The sequence below is a fragment of the Panthera leo genome, chromosome B4, assembly GCF_018350215.1.
Source record: "Panthera leo isolate Ple1 chromosome B4, P.leo_Ple1_pat1.1, whole genome shotgun sequence".
Taxonomy (NCBI): Eukaryota; Metazoa; Chordata; class Mammalia; order Carnivora; family Felidae; genus Panthera; species Panthera leo.
Window position 1 is genome coordinate 6,990,119 of NC_056685.1, and position 23,258 is coordinate 7,013,376.

The 23,258-nt window shown below is 45.2% G+C and overlaps 1 protein-coding gene and 1 long non-coding RNA gene across 2 annotated transcripts in view; one reads left to right on the plus strand and one right to left on the minus strand.

The window, feature by feature from the left end:
- TAF3 (TATA-box binding protein associated factor 3) overlaps positions 1–22,780 on the plus strand; it is a 181,823-nt gene extending 159,043 nt beyond the window's left edge. The window contains exons 5-7 of the mRNA XM_042944822.1: positions 17,784–18,039; positions 21,519–21,625; positions 22,459–22,780. Coding sequence (XP_042800756.1) covers positions 17,784–18,039; positions 21,519–21,625; positions 22,459–22,573 — 478 coding nt within the window. The 3' untranslated portion in view covers positions 22,574–22,780. The remainder of the gene's footprint in view (positions 1–17,783; positions 18,040–21,518; positions 21,626–22,458) is intronic.
- On the minus strand, positions 12,238–21,600 carry LOC122223845. Its single transcript, XR_006204516.1, has 3 exons — positions 21,514–21,600; positions 19,581–19,787; positions 12,238–12,989 (listed from the first exon to the last, which is right to left on the minus strand). It is a non-coding gene; the product is annotated as an uncharacterized LOC122223845 (long non-coding RNA).
- Positions 22,781–23,258: the final 478 nt, after the last annotated feature.

The following is a 23,258-nucleotide window of genomic DNA, read 5'->3' on the forward strand; positions in this document are numbered from 1 at the left end:
ATTTTACCCTAAGAAATTTTAATGATTCTGTTGATACAGGAGTGCATTCGTGCCCTAGCTTTATTGTGTTTTATGAACCTAAATCATTCTGGATAAAATGTGTATTGCCAACATTTGTTTAAAAGTTTTTATCGTGAGGGCCACCTGGTTGGCTCAGTCGGTTGAGCATCTGACTTCGGCTCAGGTCATGATCTCGCGGTCCGTGAGTTCGAGCCCCGCGTCGGGCTCTGTGCTGACAGCTCAGAGCCTGGAGCCTGCTTCTGATTCTCTGTCTCCCTCTCTCTGCCCCTCCCCCTCTCACACTCTGTCTCACTCTCTCTCTCTCAAAAATAAATAAAGATTAAAAAAAAATTTTTTTAATAATAAAAATTAAAAAAAAGTTTTTATTGTGAACATTTTCTTCTATTTCTTCTGTTTTTTTTTTTTTTAATAAAGTTTTACTTATTTTGAAAGAGAGAGAGAGAGAGCAGGGGAGGGGCAGAGAGAGAGAATCCCAAGCAGGCTCCACACAGTGAGTGCAGAGCCCGGCCATGCAAGACTCGAACTCACCAACTGTGATATCATGACCTGAGCTGAAATCAAGAGTCAGTCACTTAACCAACTGAGCCATCCTGGTGCCCCTATTATGAACATTTTCAAACAGAAAAGAAGAAAATGATAAGCTTTCATATCCCCATCACCTGATAGGTTTAACAGTTACCAAAATTGTGCCCCACTTGCTTGATCTAATAATCCTTTTCTTCTTTCTTTCTGCCTAAGGCATTTCCGAGCAGATCCAGGCGCAATGTCACTTTACCGCCACGTGCTTTAACATGCTGCTCTAGAAATAGGGTTGGGGCACCTGGGTGGCTCAGTCGGCTGAGACGCCCACTCTTGATTCCGGCTTAGGTCACGGTCCCAGGGTGGTGGGATTGGGCCCCGGGGCTCCGTGCTGGGCCTTGAGCCACTTGAAAGTCTCTCTCTCTCCCCTCTGCCCTCTTCCCAGCTTGTGTGTGCGCTCTCTCTCTCTCTCTCTCTCTCTCAAATAAAATTTAAAAATAAGAAATAAAAATCGGGTTATTTTCTTGTATAATCACAGTGCCATTATCATAGGTCAAGTATGTGAAGCTTTTCTTGTTCTTTAATGCCCGGTCCATAGTCAGTTGTCTCCCTTTGTCTCAAAGATATATTATGACAGTTGCTTTGTTTGAATCAGGATCCACACCGTACTAAGTACCTTTTATCTAGAGGTCCCACCCTCGCTCCGTTTTGCCACACAGTTCAGCTGTTGAAGCAAGCAGATAATTCATTCAGTAAGAATGTCTCACTTTCTAGATTTCTCTGTTTACTCCCTTGGAGCCCCGTAACAGGCATTTAACGCAAAGACTTCGAGGGCAGAAGATTTGATTAGATTCAAGTTCAACCTTTGTGGGACAGGACACTTCACTGCTCTGTAGTTCTGACGGCCGCCAGCAGGCACGTGTCTGGCTGTCGTGACGCCATTGATGCTGATCAGTCACGTCATTAGGAGTTGTGACATGGTAGAGTTGTTTTTTAACTCAGTCATTCCTTTCACATTTATGAGCTGAGATCCTTCAATAAAGATGAATTTTGCTTTATCAGCTAGGGCATTTTGGTTACTCTGAAGTATCGCTCATATAGAAAGGCAGGATAAATGCTTAATCCTTTCTTTTGACTCGCCAAGCTTTAGTGTGCAAGGACTTGGTTGAGTCCACGCCATAGTGAACCTCGCGTGGTGACCGTTCATTGGTTTTGGAAAGTGCTCCATTTCTCTGCCTCTCCCTCTCTCCCTCTCTCTCTCTCCTCCCGCCCCTCATTCTTTTTATTGGCATCGCTGATGGGAGCTTCTTCGTGGCGTCTTCCAGAATTTAATACAATCCCATTGATCTGTGAGAGTTTCCTCACTTTCTGACACAGAATGTTCCCTGTCCGTCTCACGTATTTCCTGCCGCAGACCTGAAGTCAGGTATTTCTTCAAGGAACACGCTGGTTCCTTTTTGCAGGAAATGGTTGTTAGGAACCACGGTCTGGTACTAGAGGCACTCATTGCGGCTGGGACGTCCGTGCTTCTCTTGGACGCCCTCACGGCGGAGACACATTGGAAGTTGACAAGGTCATTTCCGGTGGAGACTTAACATTACTGTTATTTCTTGGAATTTTTTCCTGCGTCTTTTCCTTTACATTAGAAATCTTCCTTGTAACAATACCACTGTTACCACTATCGATAGGACTGCTGACCCAAGTGAAAGATTACGGGTTTTTTTTTCACTCTGTGCGTTCTGAAAATAAATTCCCTATGGACGTGTGACCAAAATGCTGTCCTCCTAAAGTCACCTGAAATTATCGTCCTTCTGTGGGGTTGTATCACCAACAGGATACACAGTAAGGTTCCTTTATTTCCATTTGTTTCCAACTCGGCTCTCCAATTTTACAAACTCAGTCTCCTCGACATGTGAAAAAGTTACCTGACTCCAAAGGTGAAGCTATAATAAAATCTATTAGGAGAGGTCTTCCTTTCATGCCTCTCTCTGCCTCTACGCTTCCTATTCCTTTCCCTGGAAATCGTGACCATTTTTGGTCTCACTTTTTAAAAACTATCCTTCTACTGTATCTTTTTTGTAAATATGCGAAAATATGCGTTATTGTTTATCCAAATATTAATGCCCGTTTAGGGTACTTTACAGATTTTCAACATTTGACAGCGAAAGAATAATCATTTGGGTATCTCCTTTGGAAATGAAGATTCGACAATGGCTATATTTTCCTCTAATTACTTCATGCGATTTGTTTCATTTTTCAAATAGGTCATGGCTGAATTAAAAGATAAAATGTTTCCTACTTGATACGTTCTTGGGCTATGACAAGATAAAATAGCCGTTTTATGAGATGATGTAAATATTCAAGAGGCAAGCCATGAGCTTGAGGAATTAAATCCATTTACAGTTGTGTTAATTATATGAATGCTAAAAGTTGAGCTGTGAGGATCAAGAAGAATAAGGAGTAATGATTGATTTGAAGAATCCACATAAAACTGCTTCTCATAATTGTCTTTGGGTATTTGTTCCTTTTGATCAAATGTAAAATGTGGAAGTGGCTGTTTCACAATTTGGCATTTTAGGCACTGATACTCTAAAGTATGATTTCTCCTGAAGTCTGAGTATTTGTTTACATGCCTTAATGAGATGAAGTAAATACGCGGCATGCCTCGTATTTACACATGCCCAGTGACCCTAAAACTTAGACCCGGGGCTGTGGTCCCGGGAAGGCCCGGCCGGGGCTGGAGCACGTGCTGGGGGAGTGGCACCGGGCGGGAGGAAGCTTCCGTCGCTGGTCACGTGGGCCTCATCCGGACGCCCTCCTGACCTAGCGGCCGACTCCCCCGGAGCAAGGGATCCAAGAGACAGCAGACCAGAAGCTTCAGGGGCTCTGGCGACGTAGCAGGATGCTGCGCACCATTGTTCCCACGGGACCGTATTAGCCCTACACGGGCAGCCTGCCCGGCCCGGGAGGGGACGCACAGGGGCTGGAGGCCCAGGGGGCGGGGGCCTGGGAGGCCGACCGCTGCATTGCGTAGCGGGCGTAGCATTTCTAGGACTTCCAAAATGAGAAAAAGAAAGGAAAACCGTGATGTCTTGTGAAACCACTGCGACCCGCCTCTGCAGTTTTGCAGTCATGTTATAATGTTACATAATCAGCGGTCTTTTTGTGTGTGGTGTAAGGACTTCGTGTAAAATACAACATGGGAATTTGTTTTGTGTGCTGTTTCCAGAGGTGCGTGGTATTTCTGAGATTGATTAGAATTTTAAATCCAAAGAAGAAAAAAGCAAGCTGTGGCTTAAGGAACCTTTTATTTATTTTCTTTTTTTGTCCAGGTGGCTTTTCTTCTAGACACTGAAGAATTGCCCTGTTCGGAAGTTTCTGTTAAATTCCTGAAGGTGATTACAGTAGCTTTTGCGTATGGCTTTATTTTGTGACACTTAAAAATGGCTGTTCAGGGGCGCCTGGGTGGCTCGTCAGTGAAGCGTGGGACTCCCGATCGCAGGGTCGTAAGTTCAAGCCCCGCACTGGGCTCTGCGCTGGCCTCTGCACTGGGCCTGGAGCTTGCCTAAAAAAGTAAATAAATAAAAATAAAAAATGGCTGTTGGCTTTGAAAGGTAAATAAGGAAGGCATTGCGAGGGAACCTGGGAGCGTTGTCGGCAGCGGAGGAGCCAGTGCCGAGACTCTGATCTGATCGCTTAGATTACGCAGCGGAGTGTTTGCCCGCAATGGCTGAATAATGAGGATCATTAAGCTCCCCGGGCGGACATACCCAAGCCGTGTTTGCCTCTAACCTTGGAGGCTCCTCGAGGCGGAGAGGTGAGGGCTGGCTCTTTATTGACTTGTCAGGCCGGGAGTTTGCAATACAGGCCAAGCGGCTCATGACCCATTCTATTTATTTCGCCGTCTTGTGGTGGGGAAACAGGTAAAGAAATCCCCCTGAAAATCCCTCCTTCTGCACGTTTTTATGAATAACGCCAGTGTTTATAGCAGTTCGGGCGCTCTGATCAAATCCTCCGCAAGCTGTCACGTGAGCGGCCTGGACCCATTGTGGGACACAGCTGTGGGCGGTGTCGGTTTCCCCGCGCGGCGCCCCTCGTCCCCGCACCGCCCTGGAGGGGGACCGGCCGTCGATTAGGTGGGGGAAGTCCGGAGAAGCAGGCCACTGTGTCAGCGGCCCGAGCCGGGCAGCGAAGGCCGGCGGGAGTCCAAAATTCGCTTCACAGTCGGCGCATTGGGTTAAGTGCCCGTAATGTGTCTGGTCCGAAAGTGATGAGGAATTACATCATGCTGTGCTGCTCATTTTTTCTGGGATGTGCAAAACCCAAGAGACGATAAAGGGATTGTTCTTAAAGCTGTGTCTCCGTTTACCACGAAGGCACTTAGCCGCTAAAATCAAAAATAATTTTTCAAGCCCTTGTGTATTTTCTCACGAAATGCAAAAAGAATCAAGAAAAACAAGTCACTTTAGTGACTTTCGGTGACCAGTCTCATCTCTCAGAAACAAAATTCGGACATGTTTTGTCTCATCACCACTGAGTATCCGCGTTAAAGTTTTTGCTTTTGCTACTCAGAAACTTTGAATGCGAAGTGCAGATACACACACACACACACACACACACACACACACACACACACACACAGCTTTAAGGGAAGTAATTCCACTGAACTGGAGGGGAGTATCAGGTGTTGTGGAAGGATTATTGTTATTGTGAGTGATTTTCATCAAAATGCCTTCTCTCTAAATTGAAAAATAAGAAGACGTGTACAAGCAGATGTCTCTGAGATTTCGGACACTTGTCCCATGAAGTGACTGCCAGTCTCTTTACGCCTGTTGGCCACACTGCTAATGCTAAGCCATTCTCGGGGGCACCATGCACAGGCCTTATAGGTAAGAGAGAAATCTAGGAGAAGTGAGATAAAATGAAAGGGGATTGGAAAAAGTCAGGTAAGGCAAATAATATTCATTATGTGTTTGGTACATAATGAGCTCAAAGCAATTAAAAGCACTTCCAGACAATAGCTAGACTGAAACCTAGACGTGCTTGTACCTCACGCTGATGTGATCATCATTCGTGGTCTTAGGGTGGGTACGTAGGTAAGGAATCCGAATCCATGCAGGCAAATAGAAACCTCAGAGGTCTTGGAACTCTTTAAGTAGTACGGAAGAGGAAATTGGCCTAGTGTAAAAATTTTTAAACAGACAAAAATATTCAAAAGTAAAATGTTTATTTTACAAGAGAGGCCTCAATGCAATATTAGGCATGACGCTTATTAGAGTTGATGAATATGTATTAAGACACTGCTTTATACCGCAAATAATTCTAAGAAAAATAAAATACCCACCTTACTCCTACGAAATGTACTGCCTAATGAGGATGATAAAGACAGATATGCATGTACTTGGGATACAGAGTATCCCAACTGTGGACATTATATTTCTTTGAAAAGACCCAAGACCGTGAACCTACCTTAATATCTCAAAGCTGGTCAAATTTATGATTTTAATTATGTACCAGAATAGCATAGCTTCATGGAGTTCTCCTCCCTTGACCCTTTTCTTGTTGATCTCTGTTAATGATAATATACTCAGTTTAGATACACTAAATTGAGCAGCTTTTGAATTTAGCTTGGGACTTCCACGGTCGACCGTGGTCAACATTTGGCTGGAAGGCTTTAGCAAAACCATCATGTTTTCCCAGTCATTTATTAAATAAACTATAACCTATGTACAGAAAAGTGAATAGACTATAAGTATGCAATTGAAGCCGTCATTTACAAAGTCCCAGCAACATTTTAGGGGCGCCTGGGTGGCCCAGTCGGTTGAGCGTCCGACTTCGGCTCAAGTCATGAGCTCGCAGTTCGTGAGTTCGAGCCCCATGTCGGGCTCTGTGCTGACAGTTCAGAGCCTGGAGCTTGCTTTGGATTCTGCGTCTCCCTCTCCCTCTGCCCCTCTCTCACTCACGCTCTGTCTCTATCAAAAATGAATAAACGTTAAAAAAAAAAAATTCAAAGTCCCAGCAACATTTTAGATGTGTGTATTATGGCAAGTGCTTTTAACTTAAATTTAATAGACAAGTCACATATGATGATTATACATAAACCAAAACAATAAAAAACACCTACCACTGTAATGTACACCCGAAACTAATATAACACTGTATGTTAATTATACTGGAATTAAAATTTTAAAGACACAAAAAAGAGAAAAGAACCACATATAATCCCACCATTCAGAGCCAATTTCAGGACATTTTGGGGTGTAGTCTTTTAACTTTTTTCTAAGTGCACACTCATACATTCTTATTTGCCTTTTCTTACAAAAATTAGATTCTATTAATTTTTCCAAAATTCCATAATGGGGGGGAGATAAACATATCATTTATGTGAGTGTGTATTATTATCTTTTCAGGTAACAGCATGATATTTTTGTTTGTCTTCATTTATTTAACTGATCCCTATGTTGAGGTATTTTAAATTACAGTCATTGTAGTTTTCAGGATTTTTTGCAATCACAAACAATGCTAGATTTTTGCATAGTTGTCTATCTTCTCAGCATAGATTTCTAGACCTGGGATTGCTGGCCAAGACTAGTACATTGTTAGAAAATGGACCCCTTGTAATGTGTACAGAGTAACCAGAGAAAGCTTAGCAAATAACACGTATTTTCCTTGGTGGTATATATCAGTCTTCAGTCTCACACCACAGATGTCTATGCCCAACAATCTGGGATTGTCTCTTCATAAACCCTCTCAAGGGGCACCTGGGTGGCTCAGTCTGTTGAGCGTCCAACTTCGGCTCAGGTCATAGTCTCACTGTTCGTGAGTTTGAGCCCCACATCAGCCTCGCGGCTGTCAGCCTATTGGCACAGGGCCCGCTTCTGGAACCTGTCCTCTGTCCCCTTCTCTCTCTGCCCCTCTCCTGCTTGCACTCTCCCCAAAATAAATAAATATTTAAAAAAGAAATTGTATTGGTAGCTACAATAGTAGCCAGTGACTTCAAATTTGATAGACAGATACAGATTCCCAAAACGTGCTAAGTTTTACCGAACTTTATTTATGCCCATTTTAGACCTATGGCAACAAGAGATTTGCTAAAAGGCAGGAAACCCTTGCATGCCCTTGTTTAACTGGTAGAAGGTTTAACTGGAAAAACAAGGGCAGCCACTTTTTCTCAATTCCTAATCAGTTAAATCACATTAAGTTTTAAATATTTTGAAATCAAACAATCTCAAGAACACACTCTGGGGCAGATTTGTCATCATTGGGTACACAGATGGATAAAATTAGCAGTATATTTCAAAATATAAGCAAATTTCACATGGAAGTAAAACAGTGGAACCTCGACATAAAGCAGTTGGAGAAATCATTAAAAATAGCAGAATACTAACAGAAAAAACAAACAACATGAAAGATGTTTCTCTAATTTTACACTGACGGTTGTTCCAGTTAAGATGGATTGATACCAGGAATATTCTCAGAACAGCGATAATCTTTGGGGCAGTCGTGATGTCTGAGATACCAGCCAGCCAGCCAGAAGTGAAGTCGATACCACGCATCCTAAAGACTGTGAGTCCCTGGATCAGTGTGAAGTCAGAGTATGACATTGGCTTACCACACTTTCGTGGTTCCCCAATATCCAAAGAGAGTGGAGCAAGCCTACAGGCCACAGAAGGCCCCCTTAGGGTGGAAGGAAAACATGTTGCTAAGGGTATGTTGGTGGAATGGAATGAAAATACTTTGTAACCCTTAGACCTATGGCTGTACCTATGGTACAGGTACCTGTACAGGTACTCGGACCAGGACAGTATGCTCTGAGCCAAGCCTCAGCCTAACCTATTGGAGTCAAAAGAGGAAAAAAGGATACAACTTGATGGGATGTGTACAACTGAAACAGGTCATGGATGTGACGATGGAAGGAAATAATATTATTTGAGGTCAGAGAAGATAAAGAAACTACTAAAATAACCAGAGACATGTTTCACAGTGAACTTCTAAAAATTAATCTAATAAGTACAAGTCATACATTAAAAAAGTGAAGACAATAAAGGAACATTTGGAAATTGAGAGTAGCAAGATAAATTTGCAGGAATTGAAAAGAGAGCAAAAACTTGCCTTCTCAAAAATGACAGCCTTGATTTGGACATTGTGGCAAGCCAACCTGTGTCTGATTGTGTTATGCAAGCTAGGACTTCTGGGCGCCTTCTCCAAATGATCTTTACTTGGAAACATAATTTTCAAGGAGGTTAAACCAACCTGCTTAAGAAGTTTACCTGTTGCTCATTTGGCAATTGGATGTGATGGCCCTGTTAAAGATTTCTTTGTTAGGTTTATGTTGATCGTAATATAGGGATATAGTTGCTCAAACTTGTCATTAAAGAATGGTGTGTAATGGGGCGCCTGGGTGGCTCAGTCGGTTGAGCGGCCGGCTTCGGCTCAGGTCACGATCTCACGGTCCGTGGGTTCGAGCCCCGCGTCGGGCTCTGTGCTGACAGCTCAGAGCCTGGAGCCTGTTTCAGATTCTGTGTCTCCTTCTCTCTGTGACCCTCCCCCGTTCATGCTCTGTCTCTCTCTGTCTCAAAAATAAATAAACGTTAAAAAAAAAAAAAAAAAAAAGAATGGTGTGGAAGAATGTGCCTCAAAGGAACGATACAAAATACGGTTGAGTGTAACTAAGAATTGCAGAGTGCACTCATATTTCTGTGGACTTGAATTTGTACAGTGCATTACACCCTAATATCGATTAGTGTGAGTGATTTGAAATCACAGGGTGGATTGCCGTGTGTCAGTTTCCTATGATTTCAGACCTACTCGTTTGTGCCAAAGACAAGATGTTTTTAGTAGTAAAGTTGCTTTGATATTAAAAAAAAAAAAAAAAATAGGTGGGCCTGGGTGGCTCAGTCGGTTAAGCATGCAACTTCGGCTCAGGACATGACCTCTCGGTTCGTGAGTTCGAGCCCCACGTCGGGCTCTTTGCTGACAGCCTGGATGGAGCCTGCTTCCGATTCTGTGTCTCCCTCTCTCTCTGCCTCTCCCCCACTTGTGCTGTCTCTCTCTCTCTCTCTCTCTCTCTGTCTCTGTCTCTGTCTCTCTCTCAAAAATAAATAAACATTAAAAAAAATAAAGACAAGTACGTTTTTCAGGTTTTGGTAATCATTCAGAAGTGCTATACCAACCATCCCTCCCATTGGCCCATCCTAACATCTTTGTAATCTGTACTAAGAAAGGTATTTTATTGTCGTTTTCATGCCCATGTCTTTGATTACCATGAATATAGAACTTTTTTTTTTCTTCCCCCTGTTGGCGGCTTTTGTTTCTTTCACTCTGTATCTGCTGCTTGTGTCCTTTGCTCACATTTTAGTACGAATTTAGTCTTTTTGGTTTTGATTTGACAGAACTCTTTATTTAACAGGGACTGAACGCTTTATCGCGTATGTGGCAAATAACTGTCCGTCATCTCGTCTTTTGCCTTTGCTTACGATATTTTACAGTGTTGGCACAATCAAATCAGCGTTTCCTTTCATGGTTTCTGCTTCTAAGGAGATGCCGAGAAAATCATCCTCTCCTCCCAGATTAAAAACACGTGTTTTCTTATTTGTCGGAGTATGTTAACGGTTTTACATTTTCTTTTACCAAATATTTAATCCCTTTAGAATTTACGGTTTGCGATATACCCTATAATTTGAGTTTTCTTTTTTCCAAATTAACTGCACTGTCTTACAACTCAAGCACAGTTGCTTCTCAATTCTGTTTGATCATTGTTGGAGCACGTGAGCATCTAAAAATCATTTTAGGTAATAGGTTCGGTTGTCATCTCCAGCAAACATTTTCCACTAGAACAGCTAATAGTCAAGTTGACACAAAGCGATAAAAGGAACAGATCCTTTGCAGATCATTTTCTAAATCCCCCCACGTCATTCCCACGAATAGGTAGGAGATAGGAAAAGTCTTTCCCTCCAATAGCCTCTTCTTGTTGATAGCTTAGGTTTCGGTTGTATTTCTGCATCTGGTCATCACAGATCTCAAAGCTGTTTCTTCTTACTTTTTCTCCCCCCGCCCCCGTCCACCAACTCTGGGAACCCACAACCTCAGGTACCTGGGTTCTCCCCCCACGCTCCTGACCTGTCATACCTTCGCTTGCTCTCCTCTCTTCACGACACCGCATGTTTTCCTTCCCTGTCCTACATCCCTCTTTCCTCCCACATCATAGTGCATATGACTATGCAATCTTTCCCTATAATTTTATTGGGTAGAAAACTTTCCTATTTCCTAAATGTATCATTTCTTCTAGGAAATCACTACTTGCAGGACCAGCTTGTATTTATTAGGTGTTAACATGTTAGGTGCTGAGGATACAGAAGTAAAAAGGCTTTTCATGCCTTTGAGGAATTACCGTAGCCAAGGTAACAGATATGGGTACAGACCATTCAAATTATTCTTTGGCCTTATGGGAATTGTTTGGTCAGGTTTTTTTAGTGTGTTCTTGAAAGGAATGACTTGTCTGTATTGGTCGAACATAGAGTTTTTTTTTAATGTCCATTGGGTCAGTTTTGTTATTTTTGTTATTTGCTTCAAAACTTACAATAACTGTACCTTACCTGGCTTTTTGACTGCCTACTCTGTCAGTTCCAGAGAGACAGATACGCGAAATCCCCAGTTATACTTGTGGCTTTGTCTGTTTCTTACAGGTCTGTCAGTTTTGCTTTATATATTTTGAGGATGTGTTTTGGGGTGCATTCAAATTTTAGATTATTATCTCGTCCTGGCACGTCGGACTCTTTTATCCTTATGAAGAAACCTTCATTACCGCTGGTAGTTCTCGCCTCACAGTCTGTTTTGTTTGCGGTCACATTTCCTTGTGTCCATATGCTTCTTTTGCTGGCCGCTTCCCTCAGCCTTTCCACTGCTCCATTGTTAGATGTGTTTCTGACAAATAATATAGTGTTAGGTTTCGCTGTCTTACTCCATCTGGCAAGTAAATTGTTTAGACCATTTATATGATATAATTATTGATCTTTTGAGTTATAACCCACCTTATTTTGGGTTTTCTATTTGTCTTTCTGTTCTCTGTTTCTCCCTTTCTTATTTATTTTAACATTCCATTTTTCAGGGCACCCGGGTGGCTCAGTCGATTAAGCGTCCAATTCTTGATTTCTGCCCAGGTCACGATCTTACAGTTCATGAGTTCAAGCCCCACATCAGGCACTGTGCTGACAGTGCAGAGCCTGCTTGGGATTCTCTGTCTCCCTCTCTCTGCTCCTTCCTCCCCTTCCCTTCCTCTCTCGCAATAAATAAATAAACTTAAAAAAAAAAAAAAAAAGAACAACATGCCATTTTTCTTCATACTAGTTTAGAAATTAAACATTTACTTTATTTCTAATCTTTCCATGATTACCCTAGAAATTACTACATTTTAAATGTAATACCTTTGCACCTCCTTCCAGATAATAGAAGTACCTTAGAATACTTTAGCTCAGGCACCTGGGTGGCTCAGTCAGTTGGGCATCTGATTTCAGCTCAGGTCATCTCATGGTCCGTGAGTTCGAGCCCCGTGTCGGGCTCTGTGCCGACAGCTCAGAGCCTGGAGCCTGCTTCGGATTCTGTGTCTCCCTCGCTCTCTGCCCCTCCCCCACTCGTGCTCTGTCTCTCTCTGTCTCAAAAATAAACGCTAAAAAAATTGTTTTTAATTAAAAAAGAAAAAGAACAGAGATGCTCAGAGTGGTGCATAGGCCTTGGAACATAGTAGTTTATGTGTTGAAATAGATAGTGATGAAATAGGAAGCACTCATAAAATACTTCCTGTCCTTACTAAAACATGACAGGTGTCTTGAGGAAAAGTATTTGTGTGATTATTTAAGTTGCAAGCTGAACTAGCAGCTTTCCTCACAAAATACTCTTTCTACCTGAAAGAGCCACCTACAAACTGTGCTTATTCACATTTGGATATTTGGGCAACATTTCGTCAAAAATGAATAAAGGAAGCCTGTCACCACAAGGAAAATTCTCAGGGGAGAATATTCGTTGTAAATGACAAAGTAGAAGCTTTTAAGTAAAAATTTGCATCTTGGAAAACATATTACAAGTTGACGGCTCGTCAGTACTCTAAAGAAGTTTGTGATGAGATGACGGTAACGCCACCAGATGTGATATTTTAATATTGTACAATGAAATGTGTAAATATTCGGAAGAGCTGCATAATTCAGTGAACCGATATTACAAACCAGTGCATGATGTTCTATAATCATGGGTGGGTAAAATAGCTATTCAGAGCGTTAGCACATCGATGAGTGTAAAAAGCTGTGATATGGTTTCAGATCACACATTGTGACTGACTTAAGCAGCTGTCACTTGTTGCATTTTGGGTGCAGTATCGAAGAATGTACACGGTCATCTGGAAAGGCCATGAAAACACTCCTCCCCCCTGCAGTTACATGCGCACACACGAAGGTGATCTGCAGAAAATACAAAGGTAGTGTTAGTCTTCTCACAAAAATTTTAAAAAGAAGAAAGAAAATGTTACCTGATAACATGTAATGGGTTTATTATTCTTCCTTTTCAGTGAATTACTAAAATAATTATTTTTTAATTTCTCAGTTTCGATTTTTAACGTGGCAAATATCGACAGGTACAATGCACGCCAACAAAAGTTCTCTGAGTTTTTCAGCGGTTTTTAAGAACATAGAGTGGTCTCCAAGACCAAAAACTTTGGGAATTGCTACTTTAAAATTTCTTTTCGCAAAGGTCCGCTGTGGGCAAGTCCTTAGATCTTGCTTTCTGGAAAATGTCTTTATTTCATCCTTATTCTTGAAAGGTGTTTCCAAAGACAAAATGCATTGTTCTTCAACACCTCCAAGATGTTCTTCCACTGTTTTCGAGCTTCATCATTGCTGTGGAGAAGTCAGCTGCCATCTGTCTCTTTGAAAGTCACTGGTTCCCCCCGCCCCCCCACCCCCACCACCCCTCGCCGCTTTTCGGACTTTTCTCTTTATCTACGATGTTTCATCGTTTCACTCTGATGTGTCTAGGTGCAGATTTCTTTATCTCGCCTGGGATTTGTTGGGTTTCTTAAGTCTGTGGATTCGTATCTGCCATCACGTCTGTGAATGTCCTCAGATATTCTTATTAACATTTTGTCTCTGCCCCGTTCTTTCTCTAGAATTATGATTAAGTGTGTAGTAATTATTAGATATGTAGTAATTTATTCTATTCTCTCTTTGCCCCTCTAAGCTACATTCTAGATTATTTCTTCTGTCTTATTATTCAGCTTACAGTTCTCTCATTCTGCTGAGAATAAATTTGAGTCCGTTTGTTGTATTTTTCATTTCTAGGTCAGTTTGTTTCTTTTCAAATCTGCTAGATGAGGGGCGCCTGGGTGGCGCAGTCGGTTAAGCGTCCGACTTCAACCAGGTCACGATCTCGCGGTCCGTGAGTTCGAGCCCCGCGTCAGGCTCTGGGCTGATGGCTCGGAGCCTGGAGCCTGTTTCCGATTCTGTGTTTCCCTCTCTCTCTGCCCCTCCCCGTTCATGCTCTGTCTCTGTCCCAAAAATAAATAAAAAATGTTGAAAAAATAAAAAAAAAAAAATCTGCTAGATGACTCTTTATAACCTTCTATTACCTGCAGATAATGTCATGCTTTGCCTTTTCTTTTTTTAATGTTTATTTATTTTTGAGAGAGAGAGAGAGTATGTGAGTGGGGGAGACGCAGAGAGGGGGAGAGAATCCCAAGCAGGCGCCACACTCATCATGGATCCCAGCGTGGGGCTCGGTCCCACGAACGTGAGATCACGACCTGAGCCGAAAACAAGAGTTGGACGATTCACGGACTGAGCCACCCAGGTGCCCCTAGTTTTATTTTTTCAAGATTTTATTTTTACGTAATGTCTACATCCGACATGGAACTCTGCCTCACAACCCCAAGATCAAGAGTCACACACTCCACTGACTGAGCCAGCCAGGCATCCCTGCCTTTCATTTTTTAGAACAGTGTAAGCAGAGTTGTTTTATAATTAATAATTCTAGTCTCTGTAATCTTCTGGTTCTCCCTGATGCTACCTTGGCTCCTCGTACGTTTGGTTTTCTTTAAGATTATGTGCTGCTTTGTCTCCTAATACTTCTCTGCATTAATAATGTAAGGCCTACGTTTTAAGTTACCTCATCTCAAGATGATTAGTGCTGGGTACCTGGGCACATTGCAAGCCCAAAGTACCTTAAATGTAGCGTCCTGGACCACAGACCTAAAAATTCACGAGGCTTTGATTAATTCTTAATCAGTCTAGTGGCCTCTTGGGAGTTTGTAATGTGGGGAGGGAGTTCTGTCAGACTTTCCACGTTGGCAGGCCCCAGGCTTTGAAACCTGTCCTCCTTATCAAAACCAAAGATCAGATTTCCCTCATGCATACGTGCCCTCAGGCTGACACATCTATGTTCTGCTTAACCTCTCTGGTTCCTGCTTTTCCTTTAGTTTTGGTCCCAGCACCTAGATTTCAAACCATTATGGGAAACTACCTCCAAAAACAGCGTGTAAAACTTTAGTCTAGCCATAAGAATACGAAGTGCTTGCACATACGGATATAAATGCCTTAGCAGTAACTTTGAACTCCCACCTTACGTATTAGGCAGCACGCACCCAGCAAGCGGTGAGAGAGACAGTGTTGTGTAGTTGTTAAGTTCACAGGCTCTGAAATCAGACCGCCCGCGTTTAAATTCTGGCTCCGTCTCGGGGCGCCTGGGGGACTCGGTCGGCTGGGCGTCCGACTTCAGCTCGGGTCATGATCTCACAGCTTGTGCGTTCGAGCCCCACGTCGGGCTCTGTGCCGACAGCTTCGGATTCTGTGTCTCCCTCTCTCTCTGCCCCCCTCCTCCCTGCCCCTGCTCTGTCTCTCAAAACTGAATAAACATTAAAAAAAAAAAATTTTAATTCTGGCTCCGTCTCCTAGCAGTCTGTGAATCTGTACAGGATACTTCATCTCTCTGTGCCCTGCTTTGCGAAAGGACAGTCGTAGGTGTGTTTACCTCATGGGGCTGACGTGAGGATCGAGGGAGTAAGGCACGTGAGTATTTAGCACAGGGCCCACCGTGCCGTTGGCTTTCAAGTGCTTAGAACATGCAGTACTTAGTAGGAGTCTGGTCAGTATGCACCGTGAATTGTGTTAAGCATTACTGAGTGTCTTCTCCACCAACAGCCTATGTTACACTTCTTGGTTTTTGGCTACGTTCGAGTCAGCAAGCCAGTCATACTCGTAACTCAAATGGAAAACAGTTAGCATTAATTATTCGTTTACATGGCGAAATTTTTAAGATAGTTTAACGTTTTACAAGCTTCTAATCAGAATAGCAAAGAATCGATGCTTTGTAGTGGAGTGCTTTGTCAACCAAGACTCTAAGAAGGTAGAAAAGCATACAGGCCTGGTAATGGCGATGTGGGGTTGTCATGAGCAACAGCCGTGCATATAATGCTGGCGTTCACACTCTACATTTGATGGTGTTTGACACGTTTCCCTGAATTCAGGTTCTCACTATGACCCTCAGAGGCAGCCGTCTGTATTTCCACAGTGTTGATCAGCAAAGCAGGGCTTGGAAAGGTTAGTGTCGGATAGTAGAAAGAGGAGACGGGTCGGTGCCATCATTTTAAGGAACAGCTTGGGATTCCTGGTGAAGGTGAGAATGTGCATGCCCTGTGACCCAGCAACTTCATTCCTGGGAAGATAGCCTGGGGAAGTTCTGGGACGCGTCCCAAGTTAACATGTAACATTTACGGGATAGTATGTTTTAGCCTCAGTAAGGGAATGGGCACAAACCCTTTGGCTTTATTCATAACCATGGTACAGCGTACTCCAAGTAAAATGAAAAATACAGACCTATGTGTATCAGTGTGGATGAATCAGGGGACATAAAACTAAGTGGGACACTGGCAGGTAAGTTCTGGAGACCTAATGCAAAGAGATTATAGTCAACAGTGCCGTATTAGAAGCTTCCAAGTGGCTAAGAGAGTAGATCCGAAATGTTCTAAACACAAAGACAGATAATTATGTGACATGACAAAGGTATTAGGTGATTATGAGCTACAGTAATCAATGTAACATATAAATGTACCAAATCAACACTCCGTATACCTCAAACTAACACAAGGTTATATGTCCGTTATATCTCAATTAAAAAAAAAAAAAGGGGGGGGGGCGCCTGGGTGGCTCAGTCGGTTAAGCATCTGACTTCAGCTCAGGTTGTGATCTCACTGTCCGTGAGTTCGAGCCCCGCATCGGGCTCTGTGCTGACAGCTCAGAGCCTGGCCTGTTTTGGATTCTGTGTCTCCCTCTCTCTCTGACCCTCCCCTGTTCATGCTCTCTCTCTGTCTCAAAAATAAATAAACGTTAAAAAAAAAAAAAAAAAATTAAAAAAAAAAAAAAAGGAAAACTAGTTGCAAAGGATAAATATGGTGTCATATTGTGTATATAGTCAAAGAGCATAAAACAGGAGCACAGTATATATTGTTTGTGGGCATCTACAAAAAGCAGAGATACAAAAAGGTACCTGCCAGCTTGAGGACAGCGGTTACTTCCGGAGGAGGGAGATCTAAGCAAATGTGGCCAAGGACCGATGTCCAATTAGCTCTGTTTCCTAAGCTGTGATACTGGTTTTCTCTCTGCTTGAAATTATATATAACTTTTTTTTTTTTCAAATAAGGAAACGTTTTTTAAAAAATGAAAGAGTTTTGGAATCCAATAGACCTTGGTTCAAAGCCTGCCACCCATTTGCCCCATTCCTTCCTCTCTCCAATCCCGTGTCCTCATCTGTGAAATGGGATCACGGTAACTTGGTTTGAGGACCGGTGGAGGTGACACGCGTACGGTGTCCAGGATCCTACCTACCTTCGTACAGGTGCTCGGGCACCGCATCCTCGAGTGCCTTCCCCCGCTCACGCGGCCAGCCTGGGGCCGACCGAGGCTCCGAGCTCAGATGTCCGGGCTGGAGTCCCTGCCGGTGAGTCCTGGGGACGCACGTGTTCCGGGAGGGGCCGCACCTCCCCGCCCGGCCGGCCTTGCCCGCCCCCGGGAGCACCCCTCACTCCCGCCGCGGACCCTTCTCCCCCCCCGGCCTGACTCTGACCAAGTCCGGTGGGGCCCCGGATGCTCGCTCGGAAGAGAGTTTTGCTCCTAGAAGAAGAAAGTTACTCTGTGATAACGTTTTAAATGTCTGGTGTGAGCGCGCTAGCCTGTCGTGACCTCTCCCTTTCTGTCTCTCGTTGACAGTGTCATCAGCAAAGTGGTCCCGGCGCCCGAAGCCAAGCCGACCCCTTCTCTGAGCAGACCCAAGACCCCGCCGCCCGCAGCCGCCCCGGCCCCCGCGCCCGTGCACGTGGCCCCCGCCCCGGTGCCTTCGCCGCTCCTCCCGCCGTCGGCCGCGGCCCCCGCCCTGATGCCCGCCCCGGCCCCCGCCGTCTCTGGCGCCGGATCGTCCAAGGCCCCGGTCCGGAGCGTGGTGACGGAGACCGTGAGCACTTACGTGGTGCGCTGCCCTTTGCGTGTGCACGCTTGCAGGGAGTTGGGGGGGGGGGGGGGCAGGGGCGCACTCTGCCCCCGCGACGGGGCTTCCCGCCGCCCCGCGGCGTCGTGTGTGTCGCTCCCGGATGTCGGACGCGGCCCTTGAGGCCCGGAAAGGCATTTCCATTGCACATGCAAGCCTTGGGCTGAAGGGCGTGAAGGCATTGACGTACTTAGTCTCCCCAGATGTCAGGGCATCGCTTGCCGTTCCTTTGTGCCGTTTCATACCGCCCAGCGTCCGCGTCTAAGTATCGAGATGAACAGTGATCCGGTCCCACGTTGGAGTTCTCCGTCCGGCGGTGAAATTGCTCACGGACGCGTATGATTTTCATAACGTACACGGATCCTCAGGGCCCGCCGCCGGCCCCAGGCAGCCGCACTGCTGACAGTGCTTGGCGGGCCGAGGCCCAGAGTATGCCAGGCTTGCGTGTTAAATGGAAATGAACTTCCGGACTCAGCTTCCTGGGTGTCCAGGCGTGTCCTCGAATGAGTTCCCGTCGCTGTCCTGGGACTGTTTCCAGCTGTTTCCCCCGTACCTAACAGCGTCAGGTCCCACTCTAAAGCCTGAAGTCAAGCTCGTAGTGAAGGAGTGTCTTTATAAACACGTCCTTTGTGCACCGTGGAGTGACATACACACGACCGAGGGATTTGAGGCACTTACAGGTGCGCGGGGGTCCCGGTACGGATCTGACCACCAAATAGGCAGACTGGGGTCTGTCCGCTTACTGATGGCCCAGATCTGTCTGAATAGATGTGATTGGCCAGTAGGACTCGTGGTGTTTGCTACACATCGGGTAAATACTATCTTTCTTGAAGGTATTTTAGGAGGAAATTTCAATAAATAAATATTTTAGGCACTATAATGATAGGATGAGAAGGAAATCCCAAAAGGTATTGAGAGAGGACATAAAGATGTGAAAAATTAACAGAAAAATACTAAGTTGGCAATTCAAGACAAAAATAGAAGATGTGATAAAAATCTGTGGTCATCAAATTGGCCCATTCTAGCGGCACCCGGGTGGCTCAGCCAGTTAAGCATCCGATACAGATTGATTTCGGCTCAGGTCCTGACCTCACAGTTTGTGAGTTCGAGCCCCGCGTGGGGATCCATGCTGACAACCCAGAGCCTGCCAGGGATTCTGTCTCTCTCCCTCTTTCTCTCCCCCTCCCCCTGCTTGCTCTGTCTCTCCATCAAAATTAATTAATTAATTTAAAAAAATGTTTGACCTGGGGCACCTGGGTGGCCCAGTCAGTTGAGCCTCTGACTTCAGCTCAGGTCATGATTTCACCACATATGAGTTCAATCCCCACCTCAGGCTCTCTGCTGTCAGCGCAGAGCCCTCTTCACATCCTCTGTCCCCCTCTCCCTCGGCCCCTCCCCTGCTCATGCTTTTTCTCTCAAAAATAAACATTTAAACGAAGTTGGGCCATTCAAGGACCAAGTTCTAGGTGTTTAACTGAGGGCACATCACCCCAAGATGGGCTGACGAGGAAAGTTTACTTAACCTCTTCGGTCTCCGTTGCTTCATCTGTAATTCGGGGGTTCGGGTGAGACTGGATGATCGGTACAGGATGTTATAGCCTAGTTTCCGGTTCTCAGTGGATTTTCGGGCTTACTCCCCGGAGATGAATCTGATCGGCATGGATAACATGGAAGCAAAGCCTCGTTATCTCCTCGGCGACATTTTGTAGACAGAAGACAAAACGTGTGACCTGGAGGAAAAACATAGGCCGTAGAGCAAAAAGGCTGATTTTGTGACTGCCTAACAGTGGGACTTTGGAACTGTCACTTCGGTTCCCCTAGCTCCAGCCCCCCATTCTTAACCTACCCAGGGCTTGTTTCAGGATGGTTGAACAAAGTCAGATGTTTGAAAGAACTCAGTACCCTGGTTGCTGTTAGTTATTAAGGATGCTCTGGCAAATTTCTCAGCAGCAACAGAGTCACGGCCTTCTAATTTCAAGAGAGGTCAACCAGCCAGCCGGGCTGGCCATGCATGGCAGCTTCAGGGCATAGGGTGCCGGACCAGGGTTAACCCCAGAGAGCTGGCACACGGTTACAGGTGGTTCTCTCCCCTCAGAGTTAGAGAGGGTAAATCAGATGCAGCTGCCCACAGGTTTCTTTAGGAAGCTTCCATATCACGTAGCTTGCCTTCAGTAGACTTCCAAAAATGGTGCCTCCAAATAGCCCATCAGTGGAATGAAACATGTTCCCCCACGACCCCGTCGCACACCACGAAAGCCACTCTTTCTGCATTCTAGTCAGGGTTCTATCCGCAAGTATAGGGACAGACCACACCTGCAGCACAAACTCTTAGAGACTATTGGCCGCGTTATTATAAACACTTTTGAAAAGTAGCTAGTAGTCGTGGCTGGTTTTTGAAGGCTCATCCTAGATTTCTTTCTTCCAAACTGGTTTTGTAACTGTGGAATTTGAGGCAGTGATATCATTAGGGATGCTTCCCATCGGGAACAGCTCAGTTAAGTAAAGCAAACTCCAGGGCACCGCACATTTATGGCAGAATAATGTTAACATGTGTAGCTCGTTGGCCTCTCGCATCCCTCCTTTTATTTGCCCTTTAGTTGTTGTGCTTTACTGAAAATGTCATAAAGGGAATGGAAAGTTACTTAGTAACAGCTCTTTTATATCCTTGATCTTATCAGCTAGTTCAGGACAAGTGCCTGGCTAATAAGTAATAAGGTGATCCACGCACATTTGGCTGGATTCAGTAATTCCACGTCTGTGAATGTGACTGAGGAAATTGCATATACTTGAGCTCTGTAGCTTTCAAAAATATCAACTGTTACGGCCATAATGACCCTAATCGTTCCCAATTTAACATGTTGACACTAGTTTTTTTAGATAAAAGTGGCTATGGGTCATACTGCTCATAGAACTGGTTATACAAACACCTTGTTTTTGTGACTTACAAGAGAGTTTAAAACACTCATTAGAAGGGTGCCTGGGTGGCTCAGTGGGTAAAGCGTCCGACTTCTGCTCAGGTTATGATCTCACGGTTTCTGAGTTCGAGCCCCTGGTCGGGCTCTGCACTGACAGCTCGGAGCCCGGAGCCTGCTTCCGATTCTGTGTCTCCCTCTCGATCTCTGCCCCTCCCCCACTTGCACTCTGTCTCTCTCAGTCTCTCAAAAATAAATAAATGTTAAAAAAAAATTTTAAATACTCATTAGAAAGCCTTCTCCTTGAGTACTTAGCAGCTCCTTTCTGTCTCCTGTGGATCCCAGGGTACTCATGATGGCGATCATGGCCTTCGCAAATTGTCAAGCCACTTTTTCTCTTTTCAGTTTAACTTGTTTATTAGGTTCCTAGTGTGAAAGTAATCATTCTTATGTTGCCCTCTCTTTGGTTTTTTCCCCCCATTCCGCCTGGTTTCCCCCTCTTCCCTCCCCCCCCCCCCCCCCCCCCCACCCCCTACGTAAAAACCTCAGATCCGAGATGAGTGGGGGAATCAGATCTGGATCTGTCCCGGGTGCAACAAGCCGGACGACGGCAGTCCCATGATCGGCTGTGACGACTGTGACGACTGGTACCACTGGTGAGCGCTGCGGGCGGGACTCGGGCAGGCGCACGGGTGATGGGTCCCTTCCGGACCCCCTCCCGGCGCCACTGCTGTCCTGGGAGCCGCCTGAGAAGCAACAGCACAATAAGATCACGACGTCATTAGTGTTAAGTGCAGAAATCAGGAATCTTTGGACGGTTGTTCTGCAGCCTAAATTCCACATGTTTTGTTTAGCTTATATGTCCTTCTTGTTTAAAAAAAAGGGGGGGGGGGGTGGTAAAGGTTTCCCTTTCCTTCCTTTCCAGTAACTATCAGCTGCAGCACTTGACAGGAACATCGAGGTAACCCCCTGGCATACACGTCACAAAGCGCAGGCATGAACGGAGGCGTGTCCGCTCTTCACAGCTCCCCGCCAGCTCCCCCACACTGGAGAAGCATCCAGAATGCGTGCAAATCACCCTCTCACCGTACAGTGTAAAGATCAGATGTAGACAGACAGAAATCCATTAGGACACAGGACACCCATGTGATAAACACGGGCCGCTGCTCGGAAAAACCAGGCCGCTGGTGGCTGCAGGGAGCCCGCCTTCATTCCTGCAGCGGGGCCTCGGGGAGGGCCCCGGCCCGAGAGGGGAGGCCACAGCCTGACGGGGGAGGCCCCGCGGCAGCCCTGCTCCGGGAGCTAGAGCTGTTGTGGCCTGGGCTCGGCTGAACATACTAGAGGCGTAAAAATCATTCAATTGTTTAAACTTACTTAAAAAAAATTTTTTTTCAATTAAAACTTCAGAACATAGGGAGGCAATCTACACATAAGTGAAGTTTGGTTTTCCAAACAAATGCCTTTCTCTTTTTCCTTTCCAACCACGTAGGCCCTGCGTGGGAATAATGGCCGCACCCCCGGAAGAAATGCAGTGGTTCTGCCCCAAGTGCGCCAACAAGAAGAAGGATAAGAAGCACAAGAAGCGGAAGCACCGGGCACACTGACCGGGCACGTTGACGCCGCGCGGCGCCCGCGAGCCTCGCAGGGAGGGGCCGCCGGCGTCGGGAGGCCCAGGACGCATGCGCCGGCGCCGGCTCCGCCCCGGCCAAGCGGCAGCGTGGGACGGAGGGCCACGTGACGGGCGAGGACGGCCACGCCCCCGCTTTCTATTACCAGTGACAAGTATTATTAATAAAAAGACCGTAATCCTCCCTTTTGATTTTCTTTATTCTCTCTCCAGGGCCTTTTCATTAAGGTTATTAGACGAGAAGATAAAGTGTAAGCTGCCTCGACTGTAATTTAAGGACATCGTCCGTCTGTATACAGTTTGCGACCTCTCTCCCGCTCTAGCGAGATAATCCTAATACCAGAAAAGGAGCTCCGGACGGAGTGTTGCTCAATATTTTTGTGACGAGAATATATGAAGCTTCCCCATCCCCCCTCCCCCGTTTTTAGTACTAACATGTAAAATGTTCAGGCTTTTGTGAAATACCTTCTATTTTTTAAGAAAAAGGTTTCTATCATGTCCCGTTTGCTTTGGCGCAGATTATTTTTGTTGACTCGCACGCATTTTCTACGTTGGTCGCATCCTAGCCGTGCCCTTCTCGAAACTGCTGGCATTCTCCTCACTGCTCCTACACTTCATCAACTTGTACAAAACCTCCCAGACTATAGAAGATCTCCCCTGCT